The sequence below is a fragment of the Podarcis vaucheri genome, assembly GCF_965113315.1.
Source record: "Podarcis vaucheri genome assembly, chromosome: 1".
Taxonomy (NCBI): Eukaryota; Metazoa; Chordata; class Lepidosauria; order Squamata; family Lacertidae; genus Podarcis; species Podarcis vaucheri.
The window spans coordinates 18,891,307-18,907,396 of record NC_138759.1 but is presented as its reverse complement, the minus strand read 5'-3'; the positions used below and the strand labels follow the sequence as shown (position 1 = coordinate 18,907,396).

Sequence of the window (16,090 nt, the reverse complement as noted above, 5' to 3'; positions counted from 1 at the left end):
AGGGCGAGAGAGGTGGTGGTGGTGGTGTTGTGAATTCTGATTGGCGGGGATAAGAGCTCCGCCCAATAACAACGCCCCCTTCTCATCCCGTACGTCTTCTTCGTTTACCCACCTCCCGCCTCTTGGAGAGCTCATTGGCTGGAGTCATCCGCCTTCGTTTCGCCCGTGCGTCCCTCCCATTGGCTAACGGAGTCTAGGGCAAAGCGGAGTTGGGTGAGAGACAAAAACCAAGCCTCGTCTCTATCTCGCTCAAACGCGAACGTGATTAGTAGAGGGAGCGCCTGCGCGCGCGCGCCGGGAAAATGGAGGAGGCGGGATTAAGAGTCTAAGGTGGGGTTTCGATTGGCGGATGCGACTCGCTCGTTGGCGTTTCTCTCGTAGCTTGCGTGACGCCACGACGTCGGCAACGTCTCTGTCGAGGCTCTCTCCCAAGATGGCGCCGCGCAGAGGTTGTCGTTGATGCCTCGACGCGTTTGGCTCCCTGTGGCGCGTTGTTTCTGTGAGTCGTTCTGGGGAATGCGAGTGGCTGAAAGAGGGTTACGGGGCCCCCGGAAGTCTTCTAAAAAGGGGGACCCTCCTAGAAAGAGCTTGTGGCGGCGACAGTAACGATGGTTGGAAAAGCGTTTGCTCCACTCTTCCCGTTTTTGCCTCAGCCCCTCCTGAAACCGCCTTAAAAGGGCTCTTGAGGAGGTTTTTGATAATAATAATGATGGTGATGATGACAATGATAATATATTTATAGCCCGTCCATCTCGCTGGGTTTCCCCAGCCACTCTGGGCGGCTTCCAACAGAATATTAAAAACGATAAAACATCAAACATTAAAAACTTCCCTAAACAGGGTTGCCTTCAGATGTCTTCTAAAAGTCAGATAGTTGTTTATTTCCTTGACATCTGGTGCTAATGATATAAAGGATGTTACCGGCAAAAGCCTATGTCATAATAAAATAGTAAATTTTAAGGTGCCGCAAAACGCTTTGGTTGTTTCCTGTTATTTCTGTGTGTGACATTTTGTGTGGGAAACTGTTGTTTTCTGGTCATATAACTAAATCCTTCCCCCCCCCCCAAGGTTCGGAAGTTGCCCTGTAAAGAAGCCAACGCTTGAAAACCAGGAACCGTTCGGCATCAATAAATGAAGGAAACAAAAGAGAACTCCAGCCCTTCTGTAACATCGGCAAACCTGGACCACACGAAACCATGCTGGTACTGGGATAAGAAAGACTTGGCTCATACGCCATCGCAGCTAGAAGGACTCGATCCAGCTACCGAAGCAAGATATCGGAGGGAAGGTGCTCGCTTCATATTTGATGTGGGAACCCGTTTGGGACTGTATCCTTTCAGTTGGGTGTTGCACAGTTGTGCTGCTCTTTTTTTTTTTTTTAGCAGTTGAAAATTCAGTTAAGATTTCTCTTGCTTAAACACCTGAGTGCTTTAAAGTCAGGCAGAGTAGGTGTTGAGCAGTTCCACCTGAATACTTAAGTCAGGGTTTCAATAGCTTGTGTGCAGTGATCTGGTGCAGTGGCTTATAGGATGGGAGGGAGAGTACCCTCTTTCCCCTTCCACCCTAATACTGGGGACAGTCATGAAATTGCTTTCTTGCAAAAGTGTCAAGAGAAGTTCGTTGCAATGGATCTGCGACACTGGCACTATGCATGGGAGTGCATTCTTTGCAAACGACCCCATGTAGATGCATCATCATTAAAAAAGTAAGTTGTCATCATTGTGTTTTGATGCATCATTCAGTTTCATTTGCAGTTAATCTTTAGAGCTGGGTTTGAGCTAAAATCTGTTCAGAGCCTTATCTTGTAATCCAGACATTATGATACGCTAGCAACTGGGATAATTTACTTTCATCGATTTTATATGTTCCATTCCTTCAAGCAGTTTCCAAGATATGTAAGTATAAATATGCTGTTTTTATTCAAAAACTGTTAATAGTACTCTGCCATTCATGTGTATTGTCCTAAACCCAGAAGTGACCAGAATACATCATAAAATGTGGCAGAGTGGGGAGTTTGCAGGCTTTTTCATTGATGGTTCAAATATATGCCATTTCACTGGTGTTCAGGTGCCTCTAAACGTAACCCCTACGTAAATGGTGTGTGTGTGTGTTTGCCTGTACAATCCATAATTCAAACTATAGTTAGGCTATAGCTTAGCATTTTTGCTGGGATCATACCATAATATGTTACATTATATAGGGACAGTTTGTTTTGCAAATTAAATTTCTACCAGTCGACAAATCTGAGGGTGAAATTGGTGATTTCATAGTTGTACCTCGGCTCCCAAAGCCTTGGGAGTCGAATGTTCCAGCTCCTGAATGATTGAAAACCAGAAGTGAGTGTTCCAGTTTTCGAATGTTCTTTTGGAAGCTGAACGTCCGATGGGGCTTCTGCTGTTTCCGATTGGCTGCAGGAGTTTCCTGCAGCCAATCAGAAGCCAACCTTTGGTTTCTGAACATTCAGGAGGTCAAACGGACTTGCAGAACGGATTCTGTTTGACTTTTGAGGTACGACTGATACCTTGGAAGTCAAACGTAATCTGTTGCAGAAGTCCATTCGACTTCTGAAAACATTCAAAAACCAAGGCACGGCTTCCAATTGGCTGCAGGAACTTCCTGCACTCAGTCAGAAACCATGTCAGACATTCAGATTCCAAAGAATATTCACAAACTGGAACACTCGCTTCTGGATTTGCGGCGTTCAGGATCCAAGGTACAACTGTGTAGTGATTGCCAGTAGGTGGCCTATTAGAAACAGAAGATTGAACTAGGTGGAATATAATGTAAGATCATGTTCCTATGGTCCCAAGTTGTAAAGGTCATATGAATGCCACTGTTACACTTCATTGTGTGCTCTCACAAGTGGCACAACCCATTATTGTGTGGACAAATCCGGCATGACACGATGCCATTTTTGTTTGCAAAATTATTTCATGGCTGGCAATGCTAGCTACTATGGTTTCTGGAAGCTCTTTTATTCTCATGATGCATTGATCTTGGTCAAGTACAGCAATAAAATCTTATACAACTTTCCAAAATACCGGTGGTGATGGTGAACAGTTAGTAGGGGCTTCAGTGTGGTGTGCATAGTCCCACTTGTGCCTGCAAAGGCCTTCCCTGACACCCACGGGACCCTCCTCCCTCTCTTCTCATTGCTTGAAAGAAGCATTTTATTGCAGCAAATAGAAAAGGTTGTAGTGTGTGCTTGGTTTCAGTCTGAGTATCGTGCCCTTGACAGTTTTTCCAGTTTGCAAATGTGTCCATGGGCTCCAAATAGTTGACAGCCCCATCACATCAATCAGATATATATTTTTTGTTTTGTATGAGTGGATAATCTGTTGTTCTTTTATAAAATAAAATTATTATTTCCTCTGAATTTTATATTTGGGCAACTTTCTAAAGGAGCTCTCTCTCTCTGTCTATCTATCTCTCTCTCTCTCTATAGGTGACTGGAGCTTGCTGTCTCTTCCTAGCAGGAAAAGTTGAAGAAACACCCAAAAAATGTAAAGATATAATCAAAACAGCTCGTAGTTTATTAAATGATGTGCAGTTCGGGCAATTTGGAGATGATCCAAAGGTAAACGGACATGTGCTAAGGATGCTTTAGCTTAAGTTAACATGGTACAACCCTAGTAATATTGTCTGTAGATATCTAGTATAGCACATGATTTTAGTGATAGTGTTAGAGTAAAATAGTGTGAACTAGAAGTCTTCTTAAGCTAGATAAAAAACTTGATATTTTTAAAATAAAATATTACTAGGACCTTTCATCAGTATTTAAACAGCTGGAAGATATTTCAGTGGTTGGGTTCATTTAGATAGTATTTTTGCCATATGTTATTTTCAAAGGCGATGTGTATTGCAGTGCTTGTGTGTTGTTCTCCTTTGCGTTTGCCTGTCTTTTCAGCAAAGAAATAATCCACTGCACAGGGGAAGCAGTGAAACTGGCCACACAGAGTGCAGCCATATGCATACAGTAAGCAAACTGGAACAAATACACTTTTGTCACTTATTTCTTTGTTATAGTTATAATAGGCATTTTGTCAGCCACAAAGTCTTCAGATGACATATGCTGGAAAGTCTTGCAGGTTAGCATGAATATAGTATTTCATTGGCTTTTTTCTGCATAATTTGGTAAACAGTGTACATGTCTTGCTAGACAGTGCTGCCGCATTATTTGTGAGTAACTTTGGATGTTTGGAAGCTTTTGAACACCTCTTGGAGCAACTCCCTGTAAATATCACTGTGGTTGCCTATTTTTTGTGTAAATTTCTGTAGACCCAAGCTTTGAGCTAGTCATAAGGCACTCAGATAGCCAATATTAGTAATAAGGAACTGCTTGTCCACTTTGACTTCTGAGAATGTTTCCTCCAACTTTACTTGGAGTTTTAGGCTAAGAAGCTCCCGTCACAGTTTGATGGCTGAACAAGCATTTGGTTCCACTCCTCCCATCTTCTCATAGCCATGGATGGTTGCCTAGCTCTCGCACCTAGTGCTATAAGTAATGGGGGGAAATGAAAGAGTATGCTCAGGGAGTACTGTCAACCTCCAAAGTATCCCTTTATGAAGGATATTTTACTTTGGCTGTTGGAAGTCATTCCTGAAATAACTGAAATCCGGAAGCTCATATTTCTTTTCCTAGTAATTAGCATTTGACTGCACTTCTGTGCAGTTTCACTCTTTCCCCAAAACTGTGCTGCAGTATTATGGACTTTTTAAAAGAAAAAGACAAAAATGTGGTTGTACAGCAGGGATCAGCAACAGGATTTGCCATTGGGCTTTATTGTGGAGATAGTACTAGCTAGGAAAGTAAGCCCTCTCACTGCCGTGAGAACTTGTAACTTCCCCAATTGCACCTTCCTCTTCTCTTCCCCTATTTTTCCCTTTCTGTGACACTTTGCCAGCAGATCAAGAGTGTGGTTTTTTTTGCCAGAAGTGGAAACTGGAGGCACACAAGGCTTGATTGTAATCATGGTTCCTTATGCTCTGCTCTTTGTTGTCTCTATGATCTCTAAGTCTCTAAGTATAGGATATGAAAAAATAATAAATAGGATATGAAGAAAAAACGGTTCTGGTCATCAGTGAGGTAGAAGGTGATTTCCAGTTGCTGAACGTTGTTGCACAACCACAATAATGTGGGTGCTTATATGCACTCATTTTATATAGATGTTAAAAGCAAAATTTTAGTTTTTAAAATTAGGTGAAGTTACTGCAGACAAGCCCAGAAGTAGATAACCCTCGATGTGGCTATCCTTGGCATTATTGTGTAATGCCACCTGGAATTTTATAAAATGTTAAAAAAAAATCAGTTGGCTTTTTGGAGTAATGGAGTCCTTGCTCTCTTCTTATGAAATTTAGGAAGAAGTTATGGTTTTAGAGAGGATCTTGTTGCAGACAATAAAATTTGACTTGCAAGTGGAGCATCCTTACCAATTCCTGCTTAAATATGCTAAGCAGCTCAAAGGTATGAAAATAGCATTGCATTTCTCAGTGCTGGTGTGTATGTTGTTGTTTAGTTGTTTAGTCGTGTCCGACTCTTCATGACCCCATGGACCAGAGCATGCCAGGCACTTCTGTCCTCCACTGCCTCCCGCAGTTTGGTCAAACTCATGCTGGTAGCTTCGAGAACACCATCCAACCACCTTGTCCTCTGTCGTCCCCTTCTCCTTGTGCCCTCCATCTTTGCCAACATCAGGGTCTTTTCCAGGGAATATTCTCTTCTCATGAGGTGGCCAAAGTATTGGAGCCTCAGCTTCAGGATCTGTCATTCCAGTTAGCACTCAGGGCTGATTTCCTTAAGAATGGATAGGTTTGATGTTCTTGCAGTCCAAGAGTCTCCTCCAGCACCATAATTCAAAAGCATCAATTCTTCGGTGATCAGCCTTCTTTATGATCCAGCTCTCACTTCCATACATCACTAGCTGGTGTGTATAGGTGATTTCATATTCATTTCCCCCCACTGATTGTGTCAATTGAATCAGCCACATTTTTAGAAGAAATTATTGAAGGGTGGGAGGCAGGCAGATGAAATGTCTGATAGGCCATTTAGCATATTTTGTACTGAATGTGTGTGTGCGAGAAGCAAAGCTACAGGGAACCAGGCAGAGGGCCTTCTCGGTAGTGGCGCCCTGTGGAACGCCCTTCCAGCAGATGTCAAAGCGATAAACAACTACCTGACATTCAGAAGACATCTTAAGGCAGCCCTGTTCAGGGAAGTTTTTAACATGTGATATTTTACTGTATTTTTGGTTTTTATGGAAGCCGCCCAGAGTGGCTGGGGAGGCCCAGCCAGATGGGCGGGGTATAAATAATAAATATATTATTATTATTATTATTATTATTATTATTATTATTATTATTATTATTATTTTCATGTATGCCATTTGTTTTGTATATTGAGAGCTGAGCTTACACTTACTCAGGGGCTTCTGCATGCCTTTTCTCAATGTAAAACCCTGTATGTGTACTTCAAGGCTGTTACAGTTCTTAATGTGCCTCATGAGGCAATTGTCCCTCAGGCCCACCTGCAGCTCACTTGATGTCATATGATGTCAGGCATGGGATAGATAAAGCTGTGGTTGAAAAGGAGCAATTGAGAGTGCTTTCAGCATCATTCACATTTGATGCTGAATGCAAGCTACACCGTGTGGGCTGGATCCTCCTCATACCAGATGATTAACTGGTGGGCGGACCCTGCACACCTGTCAAATGGGACTTGTAGAAGGTTGGTCACAACTGGATCCAGCCCACCAGCTGAAACATATTCCCCACTCCTGATAAAGTAGAAAGTATGAATACTGTGTAGTAGATCATCACACATTTTTATTTTTTTGTGCAGTGAAACTGCAGTGTATTCTTTCTTCTGAGGAGGAGAAGACATCTAATTCTGCTTAGGTCAAGGAACGCTTCTCACTTTTTCATTTTCTTTTTAGCTGGAGTTGCCACAATTCCAAGTAGCAGCTGAGGGCTGTGTGTAGAGAGCTATTGTTGAAAAGGTTAGACTTGCACATTTGCTGTTTAGTGGAAGGTCTGATTCTAGCCTCTTTTGTTTGGCAGAATGTAGCCTTCTCAAATGGGCTTTGACTGCACAATCCATTGAATCAAAAGCTTCATGTGGTTGTGTGCAAAGTTCACCATCTAGATGGAGATAGCCATAAAGAAATCTGCCTCTGTATATCCTTGGCCCCAATGTAGTTATGGAAAACATGTAAAGCTGTTTTTCTTACTGAGCCTGCAATCTGCAAAAACACAACAAATTTCTTTGGTTTTAATCCTATATAGACTTCTGTGAAGACCAGTTTTACTTCATGGGGCTTCTGAGTGAAAATGCATAAGGTTGTGTTACATATCTGATAATCACCAGGCTGTTTCATTTTCTTAGTAATCCTTATCTTTTCTCCTTTCCTCTTTCTGTTACGTAACCCCCCACTTCTTAATAGGTGACAAGAACAAAATTCAAAAACTGGTTCAAATGGCATGGACATTTGTAAACGACAGGTAAAAACCCTGCAATCATATGCTAACTTTTACTAAAAATCATTATGCTCAGTAGTTAATCACTTATTGAGGCTTCCATTCACTTTCTTTTCTGAAGCATTTCCAAAAAACTTGAAAATGGCATTATTCAGACTTTTAGTCTACCCCATCCCACATCCTTGGCCACACATGACAAGTGCTCTGCAATGTGGCTATAGTTGCATATTGAAGTGTGTGGTGGTTGGAAGAGGAACATGATGTGGGAGTGCTAAATCAAGTACCTGGAAATGGTAATGGGCTGGATGGGAGCCAGTGAACTAAAGCTCAGTCCAGAGAACATGGGGGTGTGAACAGTGGATGATTCATCCGCTCAGTTAAGTGGCATTCAACCTGTTGTCGAGAAGGTTGCACTCCCCTGAAGGATCAGGTTTATAGTCTTGAAGTGCTCATTATTCCATCTTTGTCACAGGAGACACAAGCAGCCTCTGGTCTGAAGTGCCATTTACTAGCTTAGCCCTCCCTGGGCAAGGGATAGTTTCACTTCAGTTACGCAGGCCCATTAGAACTACTGTGGTGCATTGTGCATGGGGCTGCCTTTTGTAAATAGTCCGGAAGCTTCAGTTAGTGAGATTTATTTACTGCCTTCCTGCTAAAGGACTCCCAGTAGTTTATGTTTTATAATACCATATACCAGTGTCTGATGATAATGGATTCTGGTTTGGTTTTTCTAGTCTGTGCACTACATTGTCGCTGCAGTGGGAGCCTGAGATCATAGCGGTTGCTGTCATGTATCTGGCCGGCCGCTTGTGCAAGTTTGAGATTCAGGAGTGGACATCAAAGCCAATGTACAGAAGGTGGTGGGAGCAGTTTGTGCAAGATGTACCTGTGGATGTCCTGGAAGGTATCAAAAGTATTTGCTGCCCAAAACATTTTTCTCCGAACCGCTACCTTTACAACAGGCATGATTTATACAACTTGAATACAAACTGCTGTTTATTATAAACCAGAATACAGCATGATAGCTCGGTTGGTTAGAGCATGGTGCTGATAATGCCAAGGTTGCAGGTTCGATCCCCATGTGGGACAACGGCATATTTCTGCATTGCAGAGGGTTGGACTAGATAATCCTTGGGATCCCTGCCAACTCTACAATTCTGTGATTTTGTTTAAATAAACTGGGGTCTTCGCATCCCTCATTTAGAGCCTGTCTGGGAAAAGTACTGTTTCATGTTCTATTTGCCTCCTTCCTAATATTGATACAGTGGTGCCCCGCAAGACGAAATTAATTCGTTCCGCAATTTTTGTCGTCTAGCGAATTTTTCGTCTTGCGAAGCACGAAATCCCATAGGAATGCATTGAAAATCAATTAATGCGTTCCTATGGTCAAAAAAAGTCCAAACAAAGCCAAATTTGGTACAACAACAGTTTATTAACTGCTCTTTAAAGTCACACATACTGTAAAGAGCAGTTCAAAAATTTAAGGGAAAATAAATTAACTTTATAAACAAAACATGTCTTTGTTTTTAGTCAAAGAAAAAAAGTCGCGAGACGTTTTCGTCTTGCGAAGCAAGCCCATAGGGGAAATTCGTCTTGCGAGGCAAATCGCGAACGGAAAAAACTTTCGTCTAGCGAGTTTTTTGTATTGCGAGGCATTCGTCTTGCGGGGCACCACTGTAAATATTTATCAGTGTTTATATCATACCTATTGAACCTTATTTGTAGGTGTGGAATGCTTTGGGTCCTTCAGTAAAACCATGTTTAATAGGGGCCCATACTTTTAAAGAAGAATTCACTCAACAGTTTGCCTTCTAATGGTTTTGATCTCAATCTGGTGAGCAGAGTTCTACTCACATAAAGCTCTGCTGGATTGGGGGGGGGGCAAGTTAAATTTATTTCTTCTTTCTGAAGCCCTCTGTGCCCCCTCAAAATTTGCTCTAGCAAGCACAAGAGAGCAGCACAGAAGAGGCAATGGGGGAGACGGGGGAGCTGCAAGGGAAAGAGGGAATGGGCAACAACCTCATAGGGGGGCAATTGTCATGGCCAGCTGAGAAGCTGGCAGGCACTCAGAATGTCATATAAAGGAAAGTTTGTGGTTCCTTGGAAAAGCGTTAGATAAAATGTTTCTGGTATGTTTTTGAACACAACTTACAAATATAAGTCTCAACGCTTTAGCTGTTCACCAGAGCGTGTAACTTTCTGTCTTTTATTTCATTGTTTTAAAAGACATCTGTCACCAGATCCTGGATCTGTACTCGCAGGGGAAGCAACAAATGCCTCACCACACCCCACATCAGCTGCAGCAGCCTCCTTCCCTTCAGTCGACGCCTCCGGTGCCTCCAACCCAGCAGTCTCAAAGCTCAGAGCAGTCACAGGCACAACAGCCGAAAGAGTCTCAACAGGCAGGACAGCCACCCCCACCCCCACCTCCGCAAACACAGCCATCTAAAAAACCATCTCCTCAGTCAAGTCCTCCCAGGCAGGCGAAAAGACCAGTGGTAAGAATAACAGAAATGATATTATTGCATTGGAAAGTACAGTGGCCATTTTTTAAATCAGACGTTGGTAACAGGATGTCTTACTGGAGAATCTTTATGCAATACAGAACCTACATAAAGCTCTTAATTGTACATGAATAGAATAAACAAATATCTAAAGTTTTGAGAAAGCATGGAACAATATGGAAAGGTACATGGTGTTGCAGTTTTATTGAGTGATTGAAATTACTTACAAGCCGTCTTTTAGGGTAAATCCTCCCCCCAAAGCAAAGCAGATTCCAAAATTAGAATATAAAGCATAATGAATTGAAGCTGTAAATACGCAGTAATCAGTGGCAGCAGCAAGCAGGTAACATTAATCCCAGGTTAGCTATAACATTACAAAAATAGTTAAAAATGAAGCAGCATCAAAAATACACTAGCTTAATTAAAATGCTTAACCATAAGAGAGCAGCAGTAAAAATGTTTTCATTGTCCTGCAACAAAGGACCCTGGTGCATCCCAACAAGAACGGGGCTGAATCACTGTGTTGCCACTACTGAGATATTTCCTTTCGAAACACGGAAGCTGAAGTTTTATCAAGTGACTGCATGGCCATTCTGGTGTTTGAAATAAGGGAGCATGCACCAATTTGTGCAGCATAGAGCTGTAGCCAGAAGATCACAAGCTAAAAGGCTTCAATTATTTGGCTGTTAAAATATTGAAAGGGTATGAATTTGTGCCACTGATATGTCATCATAGTAAGGATTTTGGTGATAATATTTTTACAAAATATGATTCTACATTTGACCCTAACTCTTAACTCACCAACATTTGATGTCCAGAGAGGCTAATTTTGGATTTCCTGATACTCAGTGCTTTGAATACTGCTGGTGTGATTTGAGTGTTTGATCTGCACAATTTTTTCTCAATAACAGGCAGCATCACCAAAGGACGAAACCAAAACTGCAGGTATTTCCCCCCTTTTTGTTTTAAAATGATCTTGTTTTGCATGGTAAAACAATGGTTGAATTATTAAAGTGTACTATTATGCATAACTACCCGCAGCTAAGTCACAATGAGTGTTTAATTGCATTGCTATTTTCTTTGAAGAAACCTTGTTGCTACTTTTTTGGGTGTGACACTCACAAGATCACCTGTTTTGCTCTATTTTCAGAGGCTCCTCCTCCTAAAATTGCAAAAATTGAGACTTCACACCCACCAGCACCCCCTGCGCATCCACCACCTGGTAAGTTCTGCTGCCATCTGCAAAGTGGGTGTTGCCTCCTCTGTTTTTCTCTGAAACTCTGCAAACGCTGGAATTGTCAGCATATGGTTAGCCTGTACCCAGCACGTCCCCCAGGATTTGGATGGCTATTGCAATGGTGTCTCTGGCAGCCTCTCTCTTACATCATGGATGTTGGCTTATGTTTCCACTAACCCGACCAATGTACCAAAGATGGCATTCAAACCAGAAACTTCCTTTTCCAACGCTCCGTTTCTGCTAAAGATTTCCTCTGCTGTTGTTTTGACAAAAGACATTGGACACATAATCCGGCAGCAAGGGAGTTTATAAGTCTCTACTGCAGCTGAGTCTATTAGGCCAAAATGGTTATTGTGTATTGTTGAGGTTTTGTTACATGGAGGAAGCTGAGGTTGCCTGGGAGCATACTGTTGATTGAGGTCAAGTTCAACCTCATCAGGACAAAGGAAAAAACATGTCTTCTCCCTTTCATGTCCAAGCAAGCAGCATAAGCAATAGCTATACACAAAACGGAAGTTCCCAGCAAGCTGTGCTGGAGTGTAAACAGGCATGTGACACACAACAGTCACGCCTGTTCCCCTTAAGGTGGAACGGAATAGTCTAACACATATGTATCAGCTCCTAACACGTACAGATCAATTGCCCAGTTAGCTGACAGTGTTCTTTCTGTCCTGCGCAGATGCACTTGTGACTGAAGTGTTGTGTTCTTTGTTGCTGTTTTTCAGAGCATAAGCCTCCTCTGACTGCCGCTGTTTCCATGGCAGGCGATCAGACGACTACAGCCGATTCTGTAGACATGGCAAAGGTGCAGATTGCTCCTCCGTCGCATCCTGCTCCTGTGCATCAGCCGCCCCCTATGCCTCACCGCCCACCACCTCCGCCTCCGCCATCCAGTTACATCACCGGCATGTCCACCACCAATTCTTACATGTCGGGAGAGGGCTATCAGAGCCTGCAGTCAATGATGAAGACTGAAGCACCGACCTACGGAGCTCTGCCACCCTCCTATGGACCTCCAACTCACTTACCATACCACCCGCATGTGTACCCTCCCAACCCTCCTCCTCCTGTTCCGCCACCCACGTCATTCCCCCCACCAACTATTCCTCCTCCTACCCCGGGCTACCCGCCACCGCCTACCTACAATCCTAACTTCCCCCCTCCCCGGTTACCTCCTTCTCATGCTGTCCCGCCGCATCCTCCTCCAGGACTGGGAATGCCACCAGCAAACTACCCCCCTCCTGCCGTGCCCCCTGGTGGGCAGCCGCCAGTGCCACCTCCCATACCGCCGCCTGGGATGCCACCTGTTGCTGGACTTGGACGTGCTACCTGGATGAGATAGCAGTTGTACAGAGCATATGCTTTAACCTAGGGGGTGGGGGAAGCAAATGGTTTAAACAGGATAGCTGAGTGGCAACTAGGGGAATAGTCTGTATAATGAAGAGGCTGGTGTATGGGATCTGGGAGGCAGTGACTTAGAATTTTGACCAGTTTGTTCACGGTCAGTAGAGAGCAATGCAGGCTTTTTGTTTCAATATTGCAAAACTAACTGAAATCCAAGTTGTTCCGAGTTCATTCTAGCACTGGATTACTTTGCACTAGTGAAGATGTTTTAAAAGCCATATTGGCTAAGTTATATTGGTAAGAAGAAAACTTGCTTCTAGAAATCAGTGCCTACTTACTGAGTGTCGGGATTAAGGTTAGCATTCCATCTGAGAGACCCTTTCTGGTTTTCATTTATGTAGTGTTCCAGCAACACTTAGAGGCAATTTTATTTAATATATATATGCACATATATAACACTCAACAACTGATTGCTGATGAGCCTCCATTGGTGTCTGGCTTTCTGTCATTTTTGGTTTGGAATGTACTGGGTTCTTGACCTGTAATGTATGTTTAAACCTACGTGCAAATTCCTGTACATAAATATCTATATTTTCTAAGTGTGGAAGTCTGAATGTAATGGCATATTGTGATTTACAACTTGGTTAAAAAAAAAAAGGCTGACTTTGTGGAAATGTACCCGAATAAACCTGGTCCTGGAATCTAGTGTGGAGAAGCAGTCATTTATCCCAATAATTGACACCTGGTTAGCTGCAGCATTAGATGGTTGCAGCGCCTCTCCTCCCAATTCAAATTGTGCTACTCACAGTCACATCATCTATCTGAATTACATAACTGCTCTTCTGATACTTTCACCCTTCCTACCACATTTTGTGTGTCTCTCTGCAAGGCATTCCTAGAAAGAGACAAAAGGAATGCCTTAGCATGATAGATTTTGCTTGCTGCTCTAAGTCACAGTCAGCTACTGGACAGCCAGATGATGGCAACCAATGGTTTTGCCTAAATTATTGTTGTTGTTTAGTCGTTTAGTCATGTCCGACTCTTCGTGACCCCATGGACCAGAGTACCCCAGGCACTCCTGTCTTCCACTGCCTCCCGCAGTTTGGTCAGACTCATGTTGGTAGCTTTGAGAACACTGTCCCGCCATCTTGTCCTCTGTCGCCCCCTTCTCCTTGTGCCCTCCATCTTTCCCAGCATCAGGGTCTTTTCCAGGGAGTCTTCTCATGAGGTGGCCAAAGTATTAGAGCCTCAGCTTCAGGACCTGTCCTTCCAGTGAGCACTCAGGGCTGATTTCCTTCAGAATGGATAGGTTTTATCTTCTTGCAGTCCATGGGACTCTCAAGAATCTCCTCCAGCACCATAACTCAAAAGCATCAATTCTTCGGCGATCAGCCTTCTTTATGGTCCAGCTCTCACTTCCATACATCACTACTGGGAAAACCATGGCTTTAACTATGCGGACTTTAGTCGGTAATGTGATGTCTCTGCTTTTTAAGATGCTATCTAGGTTTGCCATCGCCTTTCTCCCAAGAATACCAATACCAATGCCTAAATACCAATCGGCGAACCAGGAGAAGGAGAACCAGTTCTATCAACTAGAAGGCCCTTCATTAGAGTCACCTGGTCCTTTGCTTGTTTGTGGTAGTGCTGCAGAGCTGGGGGTCCCTGACTTTGGGTCCAACAAGATAGCTGCTTCCCCCATTTTTAAAAATGAGTGTGAATGTGTGTTCCTGGATTGTTAAGGATGTTGCCTCCTTTTGTGAGGGCATTGGCTGCTTCTTTGTCTTGTTTTGATGGTGATAGATGTTTTGCTTATTTTGGATGGCAGGGTCTGAGCATCACTAGTTCTTTCTATGAAATGGCTATTTTGTGTAACCTACAACAGGTTCTTCAATTTCCAGATGTACTCCCTGTCCCCCCGCAAAAGAAACGGGTTGCTGTAGAGCGTTATGTGGGGGGAGATAAAGAATGACACTTAGGCATGTTCACCTATAAAAGGCATGAGCCAAGTTTTTTTCTGAACACGTATTTTGATCGCCCTTGGCAATTCATGAAATCACATCCTTCTCTTTTTCCATGATCACATCTTTGCGTTGACTTGCTGAAGCTTCGGGGGGAAAGCAGTGTCGTTCAGTGGTAGAGCATTATTTGACTTCACCCCTGGAGGCACACTCCATTGTCTTTCAAGACAGACCGATGCCAATAGCAGCAGCACATAACATGGCAAGGACTGTGCTGGGTAGAATAACATTTCTGCACATAACTCGTATACACTCCTCTTTCCACAGTGCCCATGAATGGTTTTCGATGACATGTTTGTTCCCAGGTATAGATATATATTTTCGATTTCTGCTCCTTTTGAAATACTGCAATTGCTTAGGAATAACCAGCAGGTCAGTGACACGGTTCTGCACTGTTCATATTGACAGCAGGACATCAGATGTCGCCAGAGTGCAAGCAGATCCATTTCAGCTTGCTGCAGGCTTGGCACTCTCCAATAAATTTTGTCTAAAAGGTCATCAGCTGTAGCAAGGAACACGGTGTAGCACTTTCATAAAAGCCACACCATGCTATCAAAGACTATTACACAGTTTCCTGGAAAATGATCAACACGGCAATCTTTATAGCTGGAGAAGAAAAGTCAACGGGAGCTGGTTTGCTGGAGTTTGTATAATAGGGGACTTAGTCTTAGCTAAGTTTTTCTGGACAATGTAAAAGGGAACTTGTTTTCAGAAAGCATCACTTTTCTTTTGATTAGTCAATGCTTTCTGGTTATACCTTTTAACAGGAGAGATTTTTTTTCCAGGTAGAAGCAAGCACCTGCTGGTTCTGGAAGGTTACACTGCAATTTCAACTTTCGTAAATAATTTTGTTTGCTAATGAAAAAACCAGAATATAAACCTCTGGTACTGCCGTGTAGCTCAGTGAAAGTGAAATCAGTTGTGCTTTCAGAAGTGGATGAAATGTGTGTTGTGGCCTTCTTCTTAATTAACATCATCCCTCCTGTATATATTTGAAGCAGACTCCCAATTGCTATTTTGGACTATAATTATAATCATCCTTGCATATTGATTGTACTCACTGGGGCCAATGGAATTAGTTAAAAGGACAAAAGGAGTAAATTATGGTTAAATACTGGTCTGATTTAAAATATTCAGGTGAAAGCGTCTCTGCAAAATATTCCTATAACTGCAAACTAAGTTGAAATATTGCAGGACTGCAAGATCACAGGGTGAACAGAAACCATTGTCCTATCCTAATTTGAATCCAATTAATTTAAAGCCCTTAGTTTGTCAAAAAGCAAAAAAATCACAGCTCACTTACAAATAAGGTATTTTATTTTCTTCAACTGAATGTATGCACTATCACAATCTCTTACTTAATTTTTACTAAAATATTTCAAATGAAGTTTTACACACTTATCAAAAAATCTGCTTACATTTTCTCTCCTCCCCACCTGCCCCATCCCAACTTCACAAAAGCAAAGTGATTCAAAGGTATAAACGTGTGTGCTAAGATCTAAAGACATTGC

General features: G+C 42.7%; 1 protein-coding gene across 3 annotated transcripts; it reads left to right on the top strand.

Annotated features, from left to right (window-relative positions):
* The first annotated feature begins 318 nt into the window (after positions 1–318).
* On the top strand, positions 319–13,259 carry CCNK (cyclin K). 3 transcript variants are annotated; one of them, XM_082217935.1, is made up of 12 exons: positions 319–499; positions 1,069–1,328; positions 1,814–1,895; positions 3,446–3,577; positions 3,908–3,976; positions 5,359–5,464; positions 7,440–7,497; positions 8,208–8,377; positions 9,700–9,971; positions 10,889–10,922; positions 11,128–11,199; positions 11,940–13,259. In XM_082217935.1, exons 2-12 carry the CDS (start codon positions 1,132–1,134, stop codon positions 12,554–12,556), a joined length of 1,809 nt encoding a protein of 602 aa, XP_082074061.1. In that variant the 5' UTR covers positions 319–499; positions 1,069–1,131; the 3' UTR covers positions 12,557–13,259. The 3 variants fall into 3 exon arrangements, with proteins under 3 accessions (XP_082074061.1, XP_082074063.1, XP_082074062.1); XM_082217936.1 differs by lacking the exon at positions 319–499 and adding an exon at positions 594–611; XM_082217937.1 differs by lacking the exon at positions 3,908–3,976 and having other exon boundaries at positions 322–499.
* The last annotated feature ends 2,831 nt before the right edge of the window (positions 13,260–16,090 follow it).